The sequence below is a fragment of the Lissotriton helveticus genome, chromosome 11 (genome assembly GCF_964261635.1).
Source record: "Lissotriton helveticus chromosome 11, aLisHel1.1, whole genome shotgun sequence".
NCBI classification, from domain to species: domain Eukaryota; kingdom Metazoa; phylum Chordata; class Amphibia; order Caudata; family Salamandridae; genus Lissotriton; species Lissotriton helveticus.
This window is the reverse complement of record NC_136072.1, coordinates 1033172522-1033184689: the sequence shown is the minus strand read 5'-3', so window position 1 is coordinate 1033184689 and position 12168 is coordinate 1033172522. Positions and strand designations below refer to the sequence as shown.

Genomic DNA, 12168 nt, shown 5'->3' with positions numbered 1-12168 from the left:
AAGATGTTACGCACTAGAGATCATTGCCCTTGTCCCTCCTCGGCAGAGCGGCCTTATTTAAGATGCTAGAGATTCTTATATGTGCTCCAAAATTGCCCCTTCCCAATTGCAGACTCTTATTTTAATACCCTGGAAGGGGAACTCCGTCTCTTGCTCTGGGACGGGAAGGCACCCCGTATTGCTCTCCAAAAGCTTACAAAGGGGTGGTATGATGGGGGAATCGCTCTTCCAGACTTACGTCTTTACTATTGGGCCTCACACCAATGGATCCATGGATCCCCTACCAACCCGGCCTTCCACATTGAGCACTACCAGACGGGCCCCGTGAGGGGTATTTGGGCGCTCTTTACAGTAAGACCTGGAAAAAACGTTATCTGGGGCCGATAGCACAGTCAGTAGCCATATGGCACAGAGCTAATAAACGCTTGGGGTGGGCCGACAAATTCACAAAAGCCACGCCGCTATGGTCCTCACAGAGGTTGGGCTCTCTTTGCTTCCAGACAGGATTTGATAGGTGGGACACCATAGGCATTAGTACTTTGGGCGACCTAGTCAGCAAAGGGAAACTTCTCACCTTTCTAGATCTACAACAGAAATATGCTCTTGCACAGGGTGAAATTTTCCGCTATTTACAGATCAGGCATGCCATTCTCACACAAGTCCCGAACCTCTCCTCCATCCCAGACTCCTCCCCCCTGGAGGACAGATTGCTCTCTGAGCCACTTATGATGAAAGCCATTTCATGCACGTATCGTAAACTATGCCACAATTTGTCCGACTCCTTTCAGACCCTAAGAGAACATTGGCAATCCGACGTAGGTCAGCTGGATGATGACAGGCAGACTGCGCTGATATTCCCCAGGCAGACGGCGATAAGTCACCGCTTTCGCCTGATACAGTTAAAAATACTGTATAGATCCTACATGTCCGGAGTACCCCTGGCCAAGATCGGGAGACGTCCTGATGAGTCGTGCCCGAGGGGTAGGTACATTCTACCACATCCAGTGGGACTGTCCACATGTACGGCTCCTATGGGAGAGGGCAACCAAACAAATTAAGGATACGCTGGGTAAAGAGATTTTGCTATCACCTCGGCTGGGGCTTTTAAATATTCGGGAGGCCACGGACTTAACAGACAGAGCAGCAGTGGGTAGCATTAGGGTGCCTGCTGGTGAAACGAGCAATTGCGATTCATTGGGGCTCCGACAGGAGGCCATTAACAATCGGGTGGGTGGCAGAAATGGACAGGTGTATGATTGCGGAAAAAGAGGTCTATAAACTAAGAGACTGCCCTAAGAAATGGGGTGGGTGGAACACCTTTAGAGGGGAAATTTGTAGTTCTCCGACAGCGGATATGGCAATGGAACGGACCCGGCTCTTAGACCCCCTAATTGGTTGACGCATGTTATGTAACAATAATAACTATGTATCAAGTGATCCTTAAATATCGTGATTATATTATATTGATGACTCTGCACTGTTCTAACTTAATAAAAATGGTTTAAAAAAAAAAAGATCATCCACAATAACAGGCATCAGGATGAGCGTCAATGGAATGATATCAGACACCTATCCTTATCTGCTTAGTCAGACAAACCTGGTTAAGCGATAATGCAGGCCCAAGCCAACATGTAGCTTGACACAAGGTTATGAAAATAAAGCATTGTCCTCCTAAGAAAATAGGAGAATAAGAAACCTTACATACAAATGATCTACCTACTAAATACCTCCATGATTTTACTGTTCATTCTCATCCTATCGTCCAATAATGCAATAATGACCCATCTCAAGCAGCTTCACTTTCCTTCATTGTCACTGCAGTGAATGAGTCTCTAAATCTCAAGTTCAACAAATAGGAACAGACATGTATAGTAACTTCATAAAAGGTTATGTAACTGTGTTACAATTGCATTTACTGAAGAATAAAGAGTGCCCAAATTAAATGCTATTAGAGAAATATAAAGAACTTACTGACTGTGGTGGCCCTTTCACACTGTTACGACCTCTGTAATGACAAACAAAAGTTTTCATTAGTTATTGTAAGATTTTTGTATTTTATCAATGAAGTTCACATTCACACAAAACATCTCTTTTTAGTCCTGTAGACGAGCTCAAGAAAATAAAAAAAATAGAAAAATGCTTATCTATTTGCAGAACAACATTAACACATTTGTATAACCAATACTGCACTTGTTTCACAAAACTACAATATGTGAGAGGTAAAGTGTCATCTCTTTCACTAAGTCCAGCTACTACTATAGAACATGTGCTATGCACTTAACAATCTATATAAAGAAATCTGATACTGTAGAAGACAAGTAGAGTGTCAATGCTAGGCTATGTCCTGCACCCAAGCCCCATGACACATAAGACACTGCACATGGCTCTGGCAGTGTGCGACAAGTATTGAACGGAGGGCCCTGGCCTGCCCCTGTGTGGACATGAGTAGAGTACCAGCCCCAGTACTCCCCCGCCCTTTTGCAGGTATTGAATGGAGGGCTCTGGCCTGCTCCCATGTGGACATGAATAGAGTACCAACACACTCCCCCCCCCTCCAGTGGACTAAACCATTGCCCCTTAAAGGTGGTGGAGTGCTAATCAGAGTCTTTAGCGAACCTTTACGCTTAGCTCCCCTGTCAAAATGGCCCTAGGCGCACAGCCATCATCCATAAGCAGCTGTGCCTTATTTTATTAATACCCCAAAGTAACACATTCACAAAATTAATTTTCCTTTGCCATGTGCAGTTAAACTAGGGTCCTTAGCAAGTCTTTAACTCCTTCTTGTAATTAGCCCATGCCTTAAAAACCTTAATTAATGTTGATGTCATGTGATTTCTTCAGTGAGGTAATCTAGGATGGCATGTGAAATGTAATCGGTTAGATCAAGTGTGATTTTATGAGTAGCGCATGGCAGGATCACAAATTTTTGTTTGCTCAGCTTAACTGGCAAATTTCAGTGTTTAAGTTTTGCACTGTAATTTCCAGTGTACTTTAGGGAATGTTAGGCTTTTATAAATAAACACAATGAGCCAAGTAACTATAGCTAAAATGTCGGTAAAAGTATAGTTTTTCCACTAAAATATTTAAGTTTGAAACTTTTTCCTAAAGATCATACCACATGACTGGGTCCTTTACACTAGGAAATGGCACTTTGCTGATTATTATGTGTTAGGGGGTCTTACAGCTATAGACCTTTAATGGCTTAATATAAACAACCAGGGACAACCCTATAGTGAGGCTAGACTGATTAGCACTCAACATACTTACACTACTTATTATCAAGGATAAAGTGTTCCATGCCAATAACGAACCAGAAGTTGATACAGGCTTGGGAGAGCGCCATAATTGGCACAGAATTAAAGGGATCACCGAAGAAACACCTTTATTGTCAGGAAGTATGGTTAGCGAAGGGTGAAACTGAAATTGTGGGATACAATAGAATATCAAAGGTTGGAGACTCTGTAGACGAAAACATTAAATCATTCACAAAATTACAGGAAGAATACGAATGGACGCAAGCATTCAGATGTGTCCACATAAAGCATGCCCTTACAAAACAAACACAAAATGGATAAAATGCCAGAAGCGTTGCAGCTAAAAATTATAGTACTGATGTTTAAACTGGATAAGGAGAGCAGTCTCCACCATATACAAAACTCTTTCCAACAAACCAGACTGCCTAAATAAACTAAGAGCCACATGGGAAAACGGTAGGGGGCCCAATGGAAAAAAACATGCTGGAAGCTGTATTATGCACGTGTGAAAGGTGGCAGGTAAGACCAGTTCACAGATCATACTACTATTTATTTGTTTCAGCAATTGCTTTACAATGTAAAAATACAACACAATAGTTCTTACAATATCCATATAAAGTAATACAATAAAGAGTTTTAAAACAACTCTGTTACCAAAGGCAGTTCCTCTGTTAACAATCCCTACTTTAGTGGTAGAAGGGATGCTGGCCAGTACTGGTCCAACAGCACTACAAAATCAAAAGTATAAACAGATTGTCTTAGCCCATAATCTCTCGCCTGGTGTAAAACAAGTCCACTGGTACAAACACACAAAGTGCAAGTATGTATTAAAATTGCAAATTCCATAATCTCTCCCATTATCCCAACCAAATTCCAGTGGGCTGCAATATTAATAAAACTTGTAAAACATATCTAACAAAGCACAAGTATATATGCAAATTTGCAAATACATGATGTTTGTGTCCCAAATAGATTTCACTAAGTTGCAGCTTTAATACAAATTGTAGAACAGAGCTGATGCACATTAGTCAAATTCAATCAACCAACAGTTTATGGCTGCAGTGCTATGGTACTAGTAATAGATTTCCAGTTTTTGTTTGACAAATGGCCTTATGGCCCACAAGTAAAAAGATAAATTACTATAAATCATTTAGTCAGTCCTGTAACAAAAGAATTGAACAGCTGTGGTTCAACTTATTCCATAGGACCTGAACCAAGGCAAGTGTCACGTTTAACAAGCTCTTTATGTTTGTGCGAAATAGAAAGGGTTGAATAAGACTCTCCTTTTCCCCCATACTTACAGTGACAAAATGCACTGCCCTTCAAGAGCGTTGCACATTTCACAAGATATTCTCTAGTGCAATAAGACACCCATTCTGAGCGTGATGTATAAAGTAAGTTTTTGTTCAGGATAGATCGGGTCCAAATATCATTTATATACCAGGTCTAGCTTATATTCAAGGTAACCTGTTGTAATACTGTCTGGTCTTACCTTGGCAGGCTTTTACTACCACTTTAATATCCAATAGCGTTATTTTACAGTTTCTACTATACCGGGACCCATCGTGCTTGGGTCAGTCCACTGTAAATCCATTTGCAGGGCAGTTAGTGGTTCCACACATGTGCCTGTTAATTAATTCTCCCCCCGCTTGCCATAGCTTCTTACTTCCACCAGTGACTGTAAATATATGGTAGCTTTCAGGTTTCTGACCAGTCTGATCCAATACAACACAGGTTTTATTTCAGCCAGTTCTGACGTTATGGTATGTCCGAGTTCCATATATAGTGCCAAGGGGGTACCTGATCTAATCTTAGCAATATTCTAAAAGTTATTTTCTACTACTTGTAATGCTTATAGTTTTCTGTACCTCCTATAACCCAACACCATATAGGCAGCAGGAATTTCTTTCTGTTTGTAGATTTGGAGAACAGCGCTAATGCATCAACAGCCTGCCTTTTGTCTAACTTCAGGCACGGCCCTTAATGTTTGTAACAGTACAGTGCAAACCTTTAATATCTGATCCTTTGAATTAAGCAGTTTGTTAAAACAGATACCCAATTACTCAAAATATGGTACACCCTCAATTTTTTCTCCATATACCATTAGTTTCCTCCTTAGACCATGAGAGGGCTCCAAAAGAAAAAAAATTTGCATCGATACTCCACAAATTTCCCCAATATCCCCCTTATCATACAAAGCAAGGAGGATCAGGACCTTGCCGCCTGCAATTATAGGGACGTCTATGGGAACTTCCATTATAAAGGCTACTGCATAATTTAACAATTTCAATCAAACATTTGTAAAGCGCACTACTCACCCGTGAGGGTCTCGAGGCCCTGAGGGGAGGGGTGCTGCTACTGCTTGAGTAGCCTCCTGAAGGTGAGTAGGTCCTGGGTCTGCCGTTGAAGGATGGGGAGGGTGTTCCAGTTTTTGGTGGCGAGGTGGGAGAACGATCTGCTGCCGGTGTTCGCTCTTCAGATGCAGGCGATGGTGGCGAGGTTGGCGGAGCGGAGCTGGCAGTTCGGGGTGTAGAAGGTGAGTCTGTTGAGGTATGTCGGTCCGGTGTTGTGGAGTGCTTTGTGTGCGTGAGTGAGGAGCTTGAAGGTGATCCTCTTGTTGACGGGAAGCCAGTGCATGTCTTTTAGGTGGGGTAGGATGTAGCTGCGGCGAGGGATGTCGAGGATCAAGCGTGCGGAAGAGTTCTGTATGCGTTTTAGTCGTTTCAGGAGTTTGGCTGAGGCTCCTGCGTAGAGGGTGTTGCAGTAGTCTAGCCTGCTGCTGACTAGGGCCTGTGTGACAGTTCTTGTTTTGGTGGGGATCCACCTGTAGATCTTGCGGAGAATGCGGAGGTGTTGAAGCAGGTGTACGAGACGGTGTTGACTTGCTTGGTCATGGAGAGTGTTGAGTCGAGGATGAACCCTAGGTTGCGTGCGTGGTGAGTGGGTCTAGGTGTTGCTCCCAGTGCAGTCTGCAAAAAACACAGTTGATGGACAGAATGTAGAACAATGTCATACATTCATCCCAGTACAAGGATCTGGGCCTAAATCCATCGTTTTTTGCACTCCACACCACCCTGGGTTAGACACTGGCTATATGCAAATCAGCTCTGACCCTGTGCCTCATGGGAACAGTCCAGTCCGAACTACCAAGCCATGTCTTTCCAAGAACGGAATCAAGCATCCAAGGACCGGTTTCTGGCTATCAGCCTTCATCAGCCAGGATAGCTTGACTCCAGTGATGTGGAGAGCCTGGGACTCACGTCTGAGCATACCCAGCCCACTCGGGGTGAAAATTGCAAAAAACACAGTTGATGGACAGAATGTAGAACAATGTCATACATTCATCCCAGTACAAGCATCTGGGCCTAAATTCATCGTTTTTTTGCACTCCACACCACCCTAGGTTAGACACTGGCTATATGCAAATCAGCTCTGACCCTGTGCCTCATGGGAACAGTCCAGTCCGAACTACCAAGCCCAGTGCAGTCGGCACCAAGAGTCGTCCCTCACCGAGGGAGTGGAGCCGAGGATGAGGACTTCCGTCTTGTCTGAGTTCAGCTTCAGGCGGCGGAACTCCATCCACTCGGCGACGGCTTTCATTCCTTCGTGAAGGTTGGTTTTGGCAGTGAGGGGGTCCTTGGTGAGGGAGAGGAACAATTTGCAATGCAATCTGTCTCGCATTTACGCAAGTTTAAGCTATTGCCATAGTAAAGGACTACGCCTTTTATTTAGATTTTCAAAACCAAAACATAAATCAAAAGCATTGTCATTTACAATGGCAATAGCTCAAACTCGTGTAAATGCGAGACCTATTGCATTGCAAATGCTTGTTTGAGTTGGGTGAGCCGCGCATTTGTTGCACTCGGCCGCCATTATTTCCCGTGTAAATAAAAAACGAGTCCGGTGAGCTGCGCGCAACGTGAAGCACGGCCGCCATTATTTATCATATAAATAAATAAATAAGCATTGGCGCAAGGAAGGCATCACGGACAACGGGGGGGGGGGGTTAAGAAGGCATGGAAAACGGGAGGGGGGGTGTAAAGAAGGCACCGTATTAGCAAAGCATGTTGTGCCGTCAGTAAGAGAAACTCAATAAAGATAATAGTGCTCACAGTCTAAATAACACGTACCGTGTAACATCAGAAGTAAAAGAGCTAGAAGCCATGGAAGGTTACAAATGAAGAAAAGGCGGTACTAAGGAGGGACTAACAAGCCTATTAAAGAATTAGAAGCCAGCTTTTACGACTCTTACCAAGTTTTTGTATTCCACTACTCAAAATGTAAGACACCAACATCAAAAGGCCCCTTATAGGTGTATCAAGTTTGAATCTTTGTGCACGTTCAAGTAAATTCCAAAAAAACATCCCTACCACTTTCATGCAATGTTGATGTCTTATTGAAGTACCCATGCTTCAATTTACCATTTGAACCATCGATATTCCAAAATAGAACATTGATAGTGGCCTCTGCTGCAGCCTTTTTCTTGGAGTGGAGAACATCATAAATCCATGTGTTATTGATTTGAGGGCAATGTTTATCATTATATAATGTTCAATCGGTCCCTTCCAGCTTTCAACCACTCTTCTTGCCTCCAAGGGTGGGGGCTATCAAATCCCAACTGGATACTGTCCTTACTTATTCCTCTCACTTTAGAGTCAGCTCTAATGTCAGGTAACCTGGCCACCCTTCGATAGACACTCATTGTAATGAGTAAATTACCAAAATCTTCCACAATTAATGCCTGCATCATGTCCGGTTCTGGTCACGTAGGTACTTGAATTTGTGTAATACTGGCTTTTGTATGTTATTATTCATAGCTGGCTACACTGAGATCAATTGTTCCAGGGTAATATTTGTTGATTGTGTTGTAAGATATATAAATATACCCACGATATGTAGGTCATCCAGATGGCTTAAGATCCCCCTACTTATATTATGGAACGCAAACTCCACTTTTGTCGATTGAATGTCTCCATTTACTGGTTGAATTTTTTCAAGATTCACCATGTCTTACATGGTCATTATTCTTAATGCTAGCACTGTGTTTTAGAGGGACAGGAGACAAGTGTTCTCAAACATTTCGTCTTTGGTAACCGAGACCCCGCAACAATTGGTCTGGAGTGACCACTGCCTGGTCCCTTTCTCGTTCAGTATGGAAATATCACATCCAGGTGAAGAAATCCGTTATATGCCAAAAAGAAATTGGAAGAAGCTAACAGCAGAGTCCTTGAGTCTAGTGCTGTCAGAGAGTCAACTACAATTAACTAACGACCCTAATGTAGACACGCCTGCACTAAACAGGTGGCTCTCGGCCGCCTTGGACAACATAGCTCCGGCCAGATTAGTTAGAATTGCGAGAAATTTCCCATCGGCCCCATGGTTCTCTGAGGACCTTAGAGTGAAAAAAACACAGTTGCAAAAGAATGGTGCGCCTCTGGAGGAAAGATTATAACCCTATTTGGCCAAACTGGCATAAAAGGAATCTCTAAAAGAGCTCCACAAATTGACAAGAAGGGACTACTTTGTGAAGCGCATCAATAGCGATAAGAACTCGAGCAAAGAAATCTTCAGGCTAGTCAACTCCTTTACCAAGCCTGTGGCGCTTGAGAGCAAGATACAACCGTCCCCTTCGTTGTGTTCGAAACTATTAGACTTCTTTGAGAATGAAATACAGAAGGTTTACAACACCTTCATGAAAGAGATGGAAACAGCTGAAACTGGAGCTTTGGGAATCCGCAATATGAAGGACACTTTTTGAGCATTTCTTCCCATCTCCCAGCAGGATTCCCTGGCAGAGATCCTGAAATGTAAATCTGGGTCCCCAGAGGATCAGTGCCCCCCAAAACTGTGAAGGACATTGGCTCACCTGATTAATTCCACCCTGAATCATATATGGAATACCTCACTCTCCTTGGGCATCTTTCCTGATGCATGGAAGCATGCTATGCTATTGCCTCCTACGAATAAGCCTAATGTGGACCCGGGAGAGCCCAACAATTACCGCCCAATCTCACTACTGCCAGCACCAGTGAAGATGTTAGAAAAGATGGTTCAGCGCCAACTGGCCAACTTCATTGATGGGCACGACAAATTGCATGATGCGCAGTCCGGTTTTCGGTTCAGTTTCAGTACAGAGACGGCACTGTTGGAGGTGGGGGAGTCAGTAAGAATGACTGTGGACAAGGGAGCCTCAGCGATGCTGGTGCTCTTGGACCTGTACGTGGCATTTGACACGGTGGATCACCATATTTTATTCGACAGACTTAAATTGATGGGACTGGTGGGTGGCTCTCTCCTGGCTACAGTCCTATCTCAGCGACTGCACGCAAAGGATCACTCTTCCTACTGAAAGGGTTGAAGGTAAACTACTGTGGTGCCGGGTACAGCAGGGCTCGGCTTTGAGCCCGATACTTTTTAACATATCTGGCACCCTTTTTTCGCTTATTGCCAACTGGGAAGTAAAGGCAATATCATATGCTGATTACATCCAGTTGATATTTTCCTTCATGGATCACTCCGTGGACTCTCTAGATTTAAGGGATGCGTGAAGGACATCTCCTGTTGGATGAATTATAACAAATTAAAGCTCAATGCGGAGAAGACAGAGGACCTGTTCTTTGGAAAAGTATCTCCTCCGTCCGCCGGACTTTGTTGGCCGGCAGAAATGGGCCTGGCACGTAGCCCGGCAACTACGGCAAAAAACCTGGGCGTAAAATGGGAAACGGATCTTATGTTTACAGCCCAAGTACGTCACATAGCAGCCTCATGCTTTGGTAAGCCGAGAAGCGGTACAAAAGGGGGTGGTGATGGACGGAGCATCTGAACCAATCAAACACTCACACTCAGTCAAAAGATCTGGGTTTGATCCATCACCGTTCTTTAGCCCACTCTGCCACCCCAGTTCAGACATGGCTATATGCAAATCAGTCTGACCCTGTGCCTCATGGGAACAGTCCAGCCCGATATGCCAAGCCATGCCTTCCCTGGACCGGAAACAAGCTTCAGAGGACCGGTTTCTGGCATTGCAGCCGTCTTCAGCCCGGCTTGCTTTTGGCCACCATAAGTGTGGCAGGGTATGCTCAGACGTGAGTCCCTTGCTCACTTTGCCACTGGATTCAAGCAAGCCGGGCTGAAGACGACTGTAATGCCAGAAACCGATCCTCGGGAGCTTGTTTCCGGTCCAGGGAAGGCACGGCTTGGCGGTTCGGGCTGGACTGTTCCCATGAGGCACAGGGTCAGACTGATTTGCATATAGCTTTGTCTGAACTGGGGTGGCAGAGTGGGCTAAAGAACGGTGATGGATGAAACCCAGATCTTTTGACTGGGTGCGAGTGTTTGATTGGTTCAGATGCTCCGTCCAAAACCACCCCCTTTTGTACCGCTTTTGGCCGCCATAAGTGTGGCCGGGTATGCTCAGACGCGAGTCCCTTGCTCACTTTGCCACTGGATTCAAGCAAGCCGGGCTGAAGACGGCTGGAATGCCAGAAACCGGTCCTCGGAAGCTTGTTTCCGGTCCAGGGAAGGCATGGCTTGGCAGTTCGGGCTGGACTGTTCCCATGAGGCACAGGGTCAGACTGATTTGCATATAGCCATGTCTGAACTGGGGTGGCAGAGTGGGCTAAAGAACGGTGACGGATCAAACCCAGATCTTTTGACTGGGTGCGAGTGTTTGATTGGTTCAGATGCTCCGTCCATCACCACCCCCTTTTGTACCGCTTTTGGTAAGCCGACAAGCTTGAGGACATTTCTACATCTACTACCGGAGGACTGTCAAAGAATCATAGTCTATGCCACAGTGGAATCTCGGCTGCATTATGCAAATTGCTTATACCTGGGACTACCTGCCTATCTGATTAAGAGATTGCAGATGGTACAAAATGCGGCTGCAAGATTAATTAGACGAGACCATATCAGCACCACATCTCTCCGCATATAAAACAGCTCCATTGGCTACCGGTAGCGAAAAAGGATAGAATTTAAGGCTCTGACCATGGCCTTTCGGGTACTGCGCGGCAGAATGAATATGCTACTTACCAGTATGCATCTGTTCTTGGCATGTAGGGCTGCTAACATTCATATCTGTAGCATAGATCGCCGCCTAGTGTTGGGTCCGAATGATTGCACATTGTTGTCCTGGAAGAGTCTTTGAAGTATCACGAGATAGGTGGCTCCTCCCCTGGACTACAGTGCGCATGGGCATCGACTCCATCCCCAGATTGTTTTTAGCCATTGTGGCATAAGCGATGGCCATGCTAGAGATTAAATGCAAGAAAAGTGTGCAGCCGCTACGGGCGCCGGGGAGGAGGGCGGGCGATATGAATGTTAGCAGCCCTAAATGCCAAGAACAGATGCATACTGGTAAGTAGCATATTCAGTTCGAGGCATGTGGGCTGCTAAATTCATATCTGTAGCATAGAATACATAGCAGTCCCTCCATTAACGGCGGCCGCCCGTGCCAGCTGCAGAAGTCTGAAAAAGTGTTTTAAGAACAGCCTGTCCTACAGCTGCCTGCTGTTTGGAATGCATATCTACACAGTAATGTTTGGTAAACATATGTGGTGTAGACCATGTGGCTGCCCTACAAATGTCCTCCAAAGGAATGTTACCTAGGAATGCCATGGAGGCCCCCAACTTGCGTGTGGAGTGTGCCCTGGGGGGGGACCGTTAAAGTGCGCTTAGCCTTCTGATAGCAAATCTGAATACACTTAACGATCCACCTGGCTATTCCTGCTTTGGAAATGGGGTTGCCTTTATGCTGGGCTGCGAAGGCAACAAAGAGTTGCTGTGTCTTTCTAAAAGGTTGTGTTCTGTCAATATAGTACATAAGCGCTCTTTTGACATCAAGCGTATGGAGCATCCTTTCTGCTACCGTTTCTGGGTTTGGAAAGAATGCGGGCAGTTCGATAGTTTGATT

The 12168-nt window shown here is 44.8% G+C and overlaps 1 protein-coding gene across 19 annotated transcripts in view; it reads right to left on the bottom strand.

Annotated features, from left to right (window-relative positions):
• Nucleotides 1–12168, bottom strand: part of ATXN2 (ataxin 2) — a 1876777-nt gene that overhangs the window by 1728864 nt on the left and 135745 nt on the right. For all 19 annotated transcript variants that reach the window (XM_078667457.1, XM_078667461.1, XM_078667458.1 and 16 more), the window contains exon 2: nucleotides 1972–2005. In XM_078667457.1, the coding sequence (XP_078523583.1) occupies nucleotides 1972–2005 (34 nt within the window). The remainder of the gene's footprint in view (nucleotides 1–1971; nucleotides 2006–12168) is intronic.